This window comes from Anomalospiza imberbis, chromosome 3 (assembly GCF_031753505.1).
Source record: "Anomalospiza imberbis isolate Cuckoo-Finch-1a 21T00152 chromosome 3, ASM3175350v1, whole genome shotgun sequence".
Lineage (NCBI taxonomy): Eukaryota > Metazoa > Chordata > Aves > Passeriformes > Viduidae > Anomalospiza > Anomalospiza imberbis.
In genome coordinates, this window is record NC_089683.1 from 43,756,708 (window position 1) to 43,770,920 (window position 14,213).

Here is a 14,213-nt window from a genome sequence, read left to right on the forward strand (position 1 = left end):
TTTCGGAATGAATTTTGAAAGGGTATTGGTTGGGGTTCATTTTTTTTTTCTTTTTAATTTTTTTTTCTTTTACCCGGAGAGTTCCCAGCTGGCAACAGCTCTCTACCTTCCACAAAACTTGAAAGGCTGATGTCTCTTGCAGGAAATGAATGAGTCGATAACATCTGACACCAGTGACCAGTCCAGTGACCCCAACCTTAATTCCACTAATACTGGAGGCCTGAAAATCTCAGTAAAGACACATTGCAAATCCCACCCCCCTCCATTTTACAAAATCTGCACTTATTTTGCAACCTAAGAAAAACTTTGCAACCAATATATTTACATTCATTTATTTACGTAGTTTTGTAGTAGTTCATTTATGTTCACCGAAGAACATACAGTGAATTTCCTTTTCACTGAAATTTGCTAACAAGACATTTTGTCCATTTAATGAACTCAATCAACTCGTTTGTGTCTTTTTAACCAATATTCTAGCCTCTAAGGAATTGGGTTTTTACACCGAATATCGGTAAAATAAATCAATATTTTAAAATAAAGACTTTAGAAACGTTATTAAAGGGGTATTTTCTGTCTTTTTGAGGGGAGGGGCATAGGGAACTTGTATTTTATAAATTTGTCATTCTGCCACAAGATATGTAGTCTTGGGCAGTTCAAGTAAAAGGTGTCAGAATTGTTTTCTTCCGGTAACCTTAATTTCTTGTTTATAACTGAGGTTTCACATGTATTAAAATCGCGTACATTTATTATATATTAGATATCGTCCGGGTCATAAAATCCAAGCATATAAAATGACTGGAGATTTAATATTGCAAAATAATCACTATTGTAAGGGGAGAAAAGAGGTTTTGAGCCAAAAGCAGCAGTATGTTGCACGAATGCTTAAGGCAGGTCAGTGTAGGAAGTCGACCTGACTGTTGAAATAACCTATAGGAAATTTACGGTTGAAGACTGCAAAGGAATTTCAGGATTTAAAGCTTCTGCTCCACTTGTCAGGGTGCTTGTATTTGTACACTCTTGCCCACCCTCGCCTCTTTCTTGCAAACGATCACACGGAGCCTCCACCTTGGTGTTTCACACAGAAATGAGGCGCTAGCAGGGGAATTGACGCTTTCCTGAAAGGCAACAAAAGGAGTAAACAGGCCCATGGGGGCAAAGGCGTTCCCCTTAATTGGGCAGACTGATCGACGCCACTTCCCAAACAACAGCAAGTGCTTTGCAAATGCATAAGCCCCTTGCATTCAGGTTCTGCACGATCAGTTTGTTGCCTTGGCTTTTGTTTGTGTGTCCTTGGGATAAGAGAGGATGCTGGGGGAGGAGGGGGGAGGTTAAAAAGAAAGTCGGAGTCCAGGTTTTTACAAGGTATGAGCAACGTTTAAAGCACACACACGCATATATATATGCATGTATATGTATGTATAAATACCGCATGGTTATTGCGAGTAGGTGGTGATGAGGACAGAATACTTTCATCTGTAACTTTACACTAAAGGAGATGGGCAGGTGGAAAAACAAAACTAATTCACCCTTTGTTTTTGGCCGTGTGCGTACAGCCGCAGGAAGGGCTGGAGGGCAGGGCCAGAGCTGTGTACCTGTGAGCGCGGAAGGGGAGTGCCTTTGCAAAGGGGCTGTTACCAAGCCCGTTACACATCACACTTTTCTTCTCCGAATTGGATCCCCCCTCCCGCTGGCACTGAAGACTTAAAACAGCAGTTCCCGGTCACCGTTATTTCTCCCCTCTTTGTCCTCTTCCCCCGAGGCTTTTTTTTTTTTTTTTTTTTTTTTTTTTTCTCGCCCTCTTCTCCAGTAAATCCCTCTCTCTGTCAGTCCTCTCCCAACTGCTGATTGAGATTCACTCCAATTCTCGGCTTGAAAACTGGGCTCTTATTTAGGAAGTCATTAATCACATCCCCTCCCCCGGAAAGAGATGGCGGAGAAACCTGTGAAGTACAATTCCTCGCCCCATCCCCCCTCCAGAAATGTTGTGAAACGCTAGATCTCCGCACATTCTGGGGCATATTAAGGTGATACCGCGTTTCCGGCGCGCTTCTAATTTGAATGCGAAATTAGTAACGATCCAGTTGCGCGTCTGCCCGCGTAGCGCGCAGAGGGTGCCGCAGATGCCTGCCGGCGCTCGCCGTGCGTGTTTGCACACACGTGTGTCCCCTATCCATGTCTGCACACACGTGTGTCCCCTGTCCGGGAGCATCTCGCCTTCGTGTGCGTACGCGGAGCCCGCCTGCGGTGGGCACAGATACCCCCATAATCTCCTCTGCACGGCCGCCCCTGCGTGCAGCTGTTGTTCAGTGGGCTGTATCTAGAAACACACGGATCTTCCTACGGATTTCTGCATGCACGGGAGGGCAGAACCCCCAGAATAATACGTCATCACGATTTCCCGTAAAGAAGCGTGCAGATTAGCTGTCCGAAAAGGAAGGGAAAAAAAAAAAAAAAAGCGCCGCGTTGGAAATTTCTTGTTCATTCATAAATTATTTTGGTGTGTCAGGCTACTTGAAATGGCGATTGGCTGCTCCTGCCTGCTGCCAACCCCTTAAGGATCCGATGCGAAATTAGTAGCAAGAAAGCATGTAATTGACCGAGTCACGTGTGCGCAGGGGGCCAGAAACGGAGCGAGAGAGACGGGGAAAAATCAAAAGAGGGAAAGCACATTAGACCATGCGAGCTAAATTTGCGATCGTTCAAAATCAGGATGTTAGATTAATGCAGAAGACCACTTCGATCCACAGGGAAAGTTTTCATCTCACGAGTTTGGAGCAGAGGGCCCGTGGGGCAACATGGCCGAAGGTTAATTTTCTTTTTCTATTGTTTTACTATGATTTTCACTCGCTCGCTCTCTCCCCCTCTCCCCCCCTCCCCCCACCCCTTTTTAACCCAACTATGCATTACCCTTTTTTAGCAGCTCGCGCAAGGGGGCTTTCTCCAAACCCATTGTTACCCAGCTCAGAAACTGTTCCGTACCGCCCACACCGATTCACAACTTGAAAAGCTTTCAGGGGGCTATTGTTTGAATTGTTCCTGTTTGATTAAGCACAGTTGCAGTGGTGGGATGAGAAAACGGCCGTACACCTGTCCCAACTTTAATCGAAAGTTTATTCCAAGGAGGGATGGATACACGTTGGAAAATAGTGGTTTCGGCGCTGCATGTGCAATAACCAGTTGTGCAATCTACCAAATTTTGCTTATTCTCTCTCCTCCACCCCTCCTCGGCCGGCCTGCCCCCTCGCCCCCCCGGTCCTGCGCCTTGAGAGGAGAGACTAATTGGGCTGAGAATTTCTCTTGAGAAATGGGATCGGTCTTAAACCAGCAATATTCAAGTAAAGTATCGCGTTCCGTGCTGTAATGTGGCTGAAAGATGGAGTTAAATGGAAAAATACACGTATGTACAGAAACGTGGGCTGCCCTGGGCTCAGAGAGAGGGAGAGCCTCCGTGCGCAGTGTTTCCTCTCTGTAACCTCCGGTGATTTAATTTTTTTACGTATGCTGGGGAGAAGGTTGTTTATTTTAGGATTTAGGAAAAATACGCACTTTTCACCGTTTGCTTTTTGATTTTGTTTTCTTCGCCCCCCCCCCCTTTTTTTTTTACCCCATTCCGTTTGTAGTAACTGTTTTATACAGCGGCAAAAGGATGTTACCAGAATTTAACTCTTTCCTTTGCATCTTGTCTCTCTCTTCCTTCTTTTTCTCCCCCCTTCCCCCCCCCACCACATCCCCACACCTCCCGCCTTTCCCTCTACCTCAGCAGGGGCGAGTAAAGGTGGAGACGAACCCGGGAAGTTGCCGGAGCAGGAAGAAGAAGAGGAATCCCAGGTTTTGCACGGAACCGGCCATTGCAAATGGTTCAATGTGAGAATGGGATTCGGGTTCATCTCCATGAGCAACCGAGAGGGAAGCCCCTTGGAGTCTCCAATTGATGTCTTTGTACACCAAGTAAGATCCGTTTTTGTCTTCCATCTCAGCCTGCCACATTTGGTTGAGCTCAGTGGGACTCCGGTTTTAAGTGAAGAGAAGTAACCTATTTTTTCTAGGTATTTAAGTACATCTGTAGTTAAAGAGTTGCCTTAGGTAGTGGTTTTGTTGGCAGTGTACAATTTGAGTAAATAAGGTCGTTAGTTTGTGCTTAGTCTCTGTGGCTGGTGATTTGTGCAAGGGTATAATGTTTCTTCGTATCTTCCTCCTTGGGTAGAAAAGTCTCCTGTGGTTTTTATTTATTTTCAAATGTCACACTTTTTAACAAGGTTTATCATTTGTCACCAGACTGATCAGGAGCAGATATGCCTTTCCTTGGAAACTGTTTAAAATTAAGCTGGAAAAAGGATAAATAAATGTCGGGTTTCATTCAGATAACATTTGAGTACCGTTTTAAATGGTTTACTTGTAAACCCCGAATTACTTTTTAAAAGCTCATGTGAGATTAGTTAGTGAAATTAAGTCATAATTATGGTGTTATTTTGCAGTAATTCAGACCTGAGAGTGTCCCTGTGGTGATACTCTGAAGCGTGTATGTGGTTTGGTTGGTTGATTTTTAATTATTCCTTTCTAGGGAGAGAAAAAAAAAGTAATCATTAAGTATTCAGACCAAAAGCAGTGTCTCTGTAAGGCTGTTGGGGAGACAAGGGCTGTATAGTCCTTGGGCTTTAATTTTAAGCAGCATGGTTGGTTTTGTGTTTTGAACGTGGAAACTGGTATGAATGCCTTCATGTTGAACGAGTTACAGATGCAAAACAGGTACAAAATAGTAAGGGAACTTCTTTTGAGACCTGTGCTGTGCTTTGTGAAGAAGACCTTCCGTGGTCCTTCTGCAAGTCTCCAGTTGCAACAATGCTATTTCGAATTTCACCCATCTCCTCTGTGATCTGAGGAGAAAGGTGTCAGGTAGAGACCATTTTGGGGTGGGCTAGGGCCATGTTAGGGAGGCAAAAGGCATCTTTTTACGTGGCTGTCCATTTTCTATGACGTTTGCAATGACGGTGAAGGGGGTGTTCCATGACTCCCTTTTCATGTTGCATTTAGTTGCCCAGCTTTATTCTGCAGTAACTTTACCAGGCTTTTTTAAAGCATACACCTTTGATTAGTAAGTAAAAAGGTGGCTGAAACTTCTGAAGAAACTTCTGCTGTGGCCTGTTGCCTTGCGTACAGGGTGGGATGGATTTTCTAGTCTTGCTGCCTTACATGTGCCCTTGCACCTAAGGGCCTGCACTTCAATATAGCTGCTTGCATTCGAAATTATGTACAAAGCATAGAATCCAGTAGTGAACTCACTAAATTTCTACACTTCCTGCTTTGTACTGGCATATAAGCTGCCCCCTCTTTGCTACTGCTTTTTCTCTTTAGAACTGAATGAATGAAACACTTATCAAAGAAGGAGCAGTCTTCCTCCTTTTCCCCTTCCCTTCTTTGTATCTTAAGTCACGAAGTTGTTCTATAGAGTTTTATAAATTTGCTTTAAAGATAAAACCCCCTCTTTCTTAGTGTAATTTTGTGTTAATGTGTGTATTTTTTTTGCTTCTTGAATAGTAGAAGACAAATATTTAAAACATAGCAGTGCTGTTAATAAAAAACACATTTGGAAACAAAGATATTCTTAGAGCTGTGGAAATAGAGAAGTATTGAACTGCAAGATAACCTGATACATTTAAGTAATACTAGACAAGGTTTCCAGTTTCATAATGGAAAGTAGTCATAGAAAATAATAAAGTAGTAGTAAATTTGGAAGTCTCTATTGAGTTGTGTTCCCTAAAGGAGGGGAAGAGAAGGAAATGTTAGACAAGTTTGTTTATTGCAGTTTAATAATCTACAACTTATCCATACCCTTGGGTTTCTAAGACAATCACAGTGTAAAATGCAGTGAAAAATACCATATTAACTGTGTGCCTCAATCATTTTGAGTTTGCTTAAAGATACATCTTACTGAGTGAAGTTATTATTAGTATTCTCCAATGAATTGCTCTTGCAGCAAAGAAAGTATGTTTCTCATCATTTTCATTCTGATGAAATCTAAGGTGTATATATATATAAACTTCACTGTGACGTGAATCTTCCTTCCATCAGTTTCTGTGTAACAGGGAGAAATACTATCTGTTGTGTTTCATAGTACATTTTAGATAATTGATATTGCTACACAGAATGCTTTGTTAGCTAACTAGCTGAGCAGTTCTAGCAGTAGCAGCCAGAGCATAAAAATGTCTTTAAATGTGTAATGTTGTTTAACACTGCTGCTTGTACAACAGTCTGTTGCCTGAGCATCGATTGGACCCTCTTCCTGTTAGTTTCATTAATTTGAAAAAAATTGTCATGTGGAGGGTCCTTTTCAAGGCAAAGATGTTAGTTTATTAATCTGTTGAAACAAATACTACTGTTCAAAACTGCTTTGAAAACACTTCATCATTTAAGTGTGTGCAGGTAGTGTTGCATGTATTGATTCGCTCATTCTGCAGTGTTTGTAGCTACTAGTATAATTTTATAGAATTCGGCAGTTTGAGCAGGAGAGACAAGCTCCTAGTTTACTTAGCCAAAGTCCTGTCAAAGCTAGCTTGAATCCCACAACAGTATTTTTACTTTCTTACACTTTTTTGGTGAGGTTATGCCCAGTTTATGAGATCTTGCTATGAGCAAAAACTTACTGTATGTCAAGTCAAAATTCCTGTAATAGTTTAAGCTCATTATACCTACACTTTTGAGCTTGCAATAAATAATTTTGCTTTCTTCTTGGAGTTCCCCCTTAGCTATGTGTGGATTATAGTCACATTTTTCTAAAGTCAGTGCTTTACTAATTGTATATATTGACATATTTTTAGAGGACCATGCTTTTGTGTGTACTTCTCTTCCCCTTCACCCCATGAAAGTTCTATTCACAAAACAGCTGCTGTATTGTGTTTTTAACCCTGCCTTTTAAGTCCCCCCCTTTGGTGTTAATAATTTCGATTGATCTCCTCTGAACTACCTTCAGACTGTTGTTACCTTTCTGGTAATGAAGTACCTAGAGCTGGATGCATTATTTAAGGTAGAAACACATCAATCATTATATATGTGCATCTGTGTGTTTACAGTGTAATTTGATACACTTACACATGTCCACTGTCTTTTCCTTTTTAGCTCTATTCTGATATAGCTTATATCTTTAAGTCTTGTGTTTGAGTCATTCAGGGTCATGTAAAAATTATGAGTACTAAAAACAATTTGATTTTTTGAACAGATGCCATGCTCAGTGCAGCAATGTGCCAAGTCAATTCTGTTTCTTCTGAAAAAAAATGGGAGAGTAGCAATGATAGTCCTTTGTAATGTTTTTAAATCCAAGGACTGTGCACCTTACTGAATTTGGCTCAATATTGTCATATGTTCTCTTTATAAGTTACTATGGAATGAATAATACAGCTTGTTTCTCTTTTGTGATGTGAATTCTGGACCTAATTATGTGTGAGTGGCTCTTATTAAATTTTAGAAGAAGATCCATTTGTCAAAGGGTAAAGTAGACTGGAGAGCTGAAGTGAGGGAAACCTTTTGTGGTGCACATGAATAAAGGTCTTCAGTGCAAAGAACTCAGAAGAGCTGAAGTTCTCATAGAATCAGAAAAGGATGACATTTGTTAAATTATTTTTGCACATTCAAAATTAGACAACTTAAATATATACAACAAACTTTGGATGCTGGCAGCAAGGCAAAAATGCTGTATATTCTTTTTCACACACACTTAGTACAGACTAAATTAGAAATAAGTCTTTTTTTCCTTTGCTTAGCGTGAAGCGCAGATGGTAAAGATGATCGTGAACTGTAGGGTGCTGAATGTAAACAGATGCAATTAAGTGCATGTTTGTGAGTATCGAGGGTTAAAAATTTATGTCTGTTTCTCAATAATATATTTTTTCAGGATGGAATGGATTTTTCAGTTTAGATGAAGTTCGTTGGGACCTGGCTCTTCAGTCCAAAATTTTTACCATAATAAGGGATTGATACAATGTTTCTGAACTGGGACCTTAAGCACAATCATTCTTTGGGATCCTCTTTTATGAGATGGGGAGAGGAAGGAAGGGAGGAGCAGCATGTAGGAGCTGGTGTATTTTGTATTTTAATGAGAAGCATTAAAAGGAACATAGTTGGCTTGAAATTTTTCACTTTCATCCGTACTTTCTTACTGTTACTACAAAATTTGATTACAATGGAAAACAGCCTTTTTTCTTGCATTGAGTCCTTCTGCACTGCACTGTCATTTGTGTATTATAAAGATTGCTCTTATTCTTTCAAGTACCTATAACAAAAGAAGGAGGAAAAATTACTGAGACTATTTTGACTGCAAAACAGAAGAATAAATGGAAAATGAGACATACAAGCAGCATCTGAACAGTTTTTTCCACTTAATGTGACCAACTATCCTCTTAAATGATGAATCAGATGCCTGTTCTTTGAATTCCTAGTTTTTAGGCACAGTCAAACTACTTTTTCTATGACGGAGTAGGGCATGACATTACACACTCAGTGCTGACTTTCTTATATTGTGACCACATGTGATCCTGTGCTTTTTCAAGGATGCATTCATTCTTTCATCTAGCATACCTTTTTCATTTTTGTTTTATTGGGAGCCTTTAAAAACTACTTAATTGCTCAGGATAACTGGAAGTCCTGGGCAAGTGGGATGAGTATTCATTGCTCATTATGTCTTATATGACATAGGCATGCCTGTTTGGAGTATAGAAGTCCCCACGCAAAGTATGCTGTTAGAGACTTGTCGTCTTTGACTTCTGCTGGGGACCAGGCAAGCCCAGTCCTAATCAAAACAAAAGTGGCTAGCAGGATTTAGGGAGGGAGGCTGAGGAAGGAAGGAACGGGGAGTGAATGTGTGTCTGCAGTGAGCATGTGTGGGGAAGATACGGCAGGGATCAGCCGCGGGTGTCCAAGTCTGCTCAGCAGCCTCAGCGCGTTTAGCATCCAAAGGGATGGAGCTGCCCGAGACCCGGAGCCAAGCTCTGGCACTCACCAGCTGTGCTGCAGCATGCAGAGAAATGATGGTGATTGTGGTGCGGAGAAATGAAACCACTGATTGTGGTGCGGAGTGCTACAGGGTTGGGATTTTTTTTTTTTAAACATTTGTTTTGGCTACTAATTAGTGTATAAGTAAGCATAGTGTATGGACACATAGATGGTAAAATACTTCACTGACAGCTTGATGGTTTAAGATGGTTGTCTGAAGAAACTTTTAATTTCAATATTTGAATTATGGAGCTGCCATCTTCTTAACCTTCCATATTTCATCTTTTTACATCTAACCCCAACACTGTAGTAAATTGTTATTAGTAAACCTATGTAGTGTTTAAGTGAATGGCAACACCATTAAACCTAAGTGGTGTTTAATCAGATCAGACTTGGCTGAAGAGATTTGAACTTTGTATGTTGGCAAGTAGAAATCACAAGTGGCCCAAAGGCAGAGGGTTGCAGTGGGACAAATTTGTTTTAAGAGGTATTTCCCTCTTTGGCCGAGTAGTAAGCACACCCTCTCCAGAGCATGCTATCCTCCTTTTCTCCAAGACTGAGGAAGTTGTGCACAGGGGCTGGGATACTGGAAGGAAGAGGATATTTTGTCTGGGGCACAAACATAAGATATCAAAGCAGATATATGAACCAAAGCTAAAAGGAAATGAATTGTCAAATTGGGAAAAATGTTGTTATTGTTGCTTGTTCTGGTTTGCAACTACATTACCGAGGTAGTACGTACATTTAGAACCATCCTGAGTTTTGTTTTACAAAGTTATTCCCATGTAATTATTGTTTGATTCATCCTCCTTAAGTAACCCATTGCAGTAAAGGCCTGTCATATTTCCCCACTAATTATCAACAGAAGCAAAATTAGGCCCACCAGTTTCTACGAAGGTGTATAAAAGTGACTGTAAAAGTGTCCTTTAAGAATGATCCTAGGAACTAGAAACTAGAGGGTAAAGACCATTAATGATGCTTTTTAAAATCAACACAAATAAGTTCATACTGTTTAAATTTTTAATTCCCTGTATGTAGGAGGGCTTTTTTTGCCTTTTTTAAAATTAACTGAAAGTAAGCAGGACTGTTAGAGAGGTATTGTGTGATGCTTGGCTCTTTTTAAAGGACAGTTCTTCAGGGCAGATTTGGACTGGCTTTTGCCTGATGGATATCACTGGTGAAAGCAGTGAATCCTTAAATTGCTTTTACATCAGCAGAGTATCAGTAAACACCTCTGCATGGAAGGTGGGGAAGTGCATCTAATTGCTTAAGCCTATTCAGTTGAAGAAACTGGTGTCCATGCTTTTTTCCTCAGATTAGTCTGGCTGGTTCTGACTTAAAATGGAGGGGGAATTATCTGCTTGGGAGATGGCTAAAGGGAATGCCACATCCTCGCTCCAGAGACGGCTTGGCTGCTTGCGGAGCAGCTGTGGACCTTGCTGCAAGCTTCACAGTCTGCTGTATTATGGAAAACTGGCACTGAATTTGATTTTTTCCGAACATGCAAAGCTGTAACATGCAGCAGGTTCAGCAGCTGCTCTGCAAGCAGCCAAACAAGGCTTTGCAGTAGCAGTGTGGGGTGAATAGGTGGAGGTTTAAACTCCTACAGCCACCCTTCTCGGTGGGAATCCCACGGAGATGGCTTGACTTTTATATTTGGCAGCAGTGCCGCTGCCTCAGTAAGTTTCAAGAGCTTTTGTATCACTCTTCATGTTGGACTAGGATAAGTGCTTGTGGGGCTGCATTGCAAGCTCAGCTGGGGAAGTGTTCGGGTTTGTATCTGATTTTTGTATCATTTTTCATAGCAGAGAGTCCCCATGATTCCCACAAATAAGGGTGGGCAGTGTTGGCACCATGGAAGTGTGGCCAAGGGTGCAAGCAAGCAGCAGCCAGGGTGAGGTGGAGGTACTGGAGGAAGGAGCTGGAAGCTACTGTCACAGAAATGTGATGAATGAAACTGCAGTCTCCTGGTGCAAAATAGCAAGAGTTCTTTCGTTGCCACCTTCAGCTGGGGATGGATAGACAACGAAAGTGATAATGACTTTTCAAGGAAAAGGGCACTTGAGGGTATTGGCATGAGTACAAGCATCTGAGCCCTCTTTGCAAGTGAAATGTTTCGGGAATCTTTGTGTCACACTTCAGTCTTCCAGTTTCTTTTTTTCTTGTTTGGTGATTGCAGTTCAGCGGTGGCACTGAAATATATTGATTTGCAGTATTTATAAATAGTGAAAGCACTATATATAAGGCAGACAAAAAAATCAGGGAAACTTTGATACATGTAAATAATATGTGGGCTTTTTCTTCTAAAGAACAAAAATAAGCATATTTACAGGGTATATTCATAATAATTTGGATAGATCTTTTTAGCAGATAGGTGAGATCTTAGTGAAATTAATTGATAATCTGGAAAGTACAGCTCCTTAATTATTCCATATGTATGGATTTTCAACTTTGCAAATTAAATACATCAGAGCATTTGAGATTATTTGTCTGAGAGTTTATAGAATAGTCTTATTCTATTATCAGTGCAGGAGCCAAGAAAATCACAGTTTCTATTCCAAAATTCTGATCTGGTACTAAAATTGCATTTTTTGGAAGGAGGAAGGCTGAAAAGCTTGGATTCATTTTTTAGTATCATAAGTTAATATTTTCACTGGTTAAAATTGTTTAACACGTAAAATCTGAGGAAAAGCATATATAATCAATATTTGGAGTTTATGAATTTATCTACAAAATCAAAGTAATATTTCATGACTATAACAGATCTTGTGCACTCTCAGAAAATGCTAATGTTGTTACTAAATTCATAAATGTGCAATTCTCATCAATTTAGCTGATAGTGGCTTTCCCATCAAAGATAATCTGTTCCCAGAGAGACCTTCTTTTAATTAGTCATGCTAATTTATAGGTATGCAGTGATGAGAGAATTTATTTTTCTTGATTGTTTTTATTATAGTGCCACGTGAGGCTACTTTAACATTTGTGTTACAGCTCTCTGTTTATGGTCATATAAATACATGAACTGAAATAAATCCTGGCCTGAAACTGAGAGTAAAAGTGATAGCCACTGTGTTCTTTAACAAGACCAGAATAAGCATAATTTCGTATTTTTTTCAAAGTACAGGTGACTTTAAAATCCCTTAATTGTGCACATGTGCTATAATTTAAAAAATACTTTATTTCATTTTACAACTGTGTTTTGCAAGGTGGTAATCAAAATCTTGGTGAGTTTTATGAGCCATTTGTAATAATACAATCTTAGGGGAAATTAGGGGGTTTAAAAAGCCTCTGCTGACCATGTGTAATAATTTCTGAATATTCTTAAACTCATGGTAGTGGAAATACTAGAAATATATAAAAGTAGTAGTATTGAACATATCTAATAGACCCACGCTGACTTCTCTAGATGTTGGATTAGACCCCCAGCTGCATCCTGTATTTGAAATAGATACTGTTATCTCACCCAGTTTTTAATTACCTGGTCTAGGACATGCAGATTATACATCCTGAGAATCAGCCATTTTTGACACTAAAGTGAAATAAGATCCAAGAATTATTCACAAACTTGTTTGCTGCCCTCTTCCCCAGATACTAGACACAATAGTACATCAAGTGAATGGAAATTTGAGAATTGTTTCAACAGTGAACAAAACCTCTTCCTTAATGCAATGAAATTATGACATCCCTTCCCTTCTTGTTGATTACAGATCTGTGGGCCAGATTTTGCTCAGTATTCGCAAGTGAAGTGGTCTTACTGACCTGTGAAACTTAGAAGTGGATGTTAAGACTTATATGAATGTTTTTACTGAAACTATGTGATTCACAGGCTTTTGTTCTCATAAGGCTGTAAGTGATCTGAGTTGTTCCTGTACAGCGCCTAAAATGTAGGGTAGTAAACAGGATTTGGGTTGCTGTTGCTTAATTAAAAGTTGACTAAAAGTGATACAACTTGTCAAGTTCATGCATACATACTATGTCATGTATGTAATTTGTATGTACTTTTCATAGTATGCTACTTTTTTCCAACTGTGAATGTATGATATTTAATGTCTTCTCTAAATTCACCTGGACACTCATCTACCAGTCTGCTCTGATGCTAAGGTGTATCAGGCTGATAATGAGGGGTTTTTTTCCATCTTCCTGTTGAAAAATTGCTCAGTCCCAAATAAGTTCCTCACAGTAAGGAGAAAGTGGGAGAAGTATGTGAAATGCTCCCAGTGTGGGAAAGAACCCTCAGTGTCAGCCCAGGCAGGTTCTCTTGGGGGTGAATGCAATTCACCCTTGCAGTGAAAGTGTCTTTGGGGTGTTGAACAGTTACTGAGTCCTGTGCAGGGCCTTTGATTTCTGGCAGGGCTGATGGGATGCAGTAGGTATTGGGAAATTTTTTTGAAAACCTTGTAACTTGCCATATTGCATATCTGTGTTGGCAGGGGGGAAGATGGCAGTCCTACTGGCTGAATCCTTTAGAATCTGTCTTCTTCCCAGGCCCTGGTGTTAGGGATGTAGAGATACTACTCAGAGATAAGGGAGAGTACTGGCTGGTGGGGAAGAGGAAGTAGCTGAACCTTTTGCTCAGACAGGAGCAAGTGGACAGTTCACGGATTTGGAGGCATAGTATATTCCTATATTTGTAAATATAGGAATATAAATAAATAATATAGGAATGTAAATATTTGTAAATGCAGTTAGTCAAAAAGTTCCCATTTCACCACAGTCCTCAACGGGTCTCCACTGCAGTGAATATGTTCTCATTTGGCTGTGCCAAATCTGCTTTGTTTGCCTGCTTTGTTGTTTGGTTTTGGAGGTTTGTGTGCCTGCGTGTGTGGGTTAATTAAGGACATTATTTTTGTAATATTACAAACATTACATTTGTAATAGCTGTTTCACATGAGTCAAATCACATTTGTTCAATGTTTTCATGTAGCATGTTTTGCCGAAACTGTTTATTGGGTGGGAAATGTAGGGTGTAAGTGAACCCTGTAAGGAATGTGTGGTTTCTTGTGTAGAGGATCTGTGTGGCTCCAGCATGCAGGCTGATCTAAGGACATCCTGTTTAGTGTGTGATTCTGGTTATAGAAACTGCTGCAATCTGGGAAAAAAAAAGATAAAATAACTTCTACAAGTGTGTTTAATTGGCTTCAGGAATTCGTGATAATTGTTAAAGACAGACATTTCTTGAGGGTGATTGATCTGGATGTGAAGCAGATGCCAACAAACCAATAAACCAAGAA

General features: G+C 40.2%; 1 protein-coding gene across 3 annotated transcripts in view; it reads left to right on the plus strand.

Moving 5' to 3' along the window:
* The window catches only part of LIN28B (lin-28 homolog B), a 99,537-nt gene that overhangs the window by 13,283 nt on the left and 72,041 nt on the right, over positions 1 to 14,213 (plus strand). Inside the window, exons 1-2 of one of the 3 annotated variants that reach the window (XM_068184166.1) lie at positions 2,354 to 2,805; positions 3,761 to 3,948. In XM_068184166.1, coding sequence (XP_068040267.1) covers positions 2,796 to 2,805; positions 3,761 to 3,948 — 198 coding nt within the window. In that variant the 5' untranslated portion in view covers positions 2,354 to 2,795. Of the gene's footprint in view, positions 1 to 2,353; positions 2,806 to 3,760; positions 3,949 to 14,213 lie in introns of those variants that run through there. The other 2 variants (XM_068184167.1, XM_068184165.1) reach the window with 2 other exon arrangements.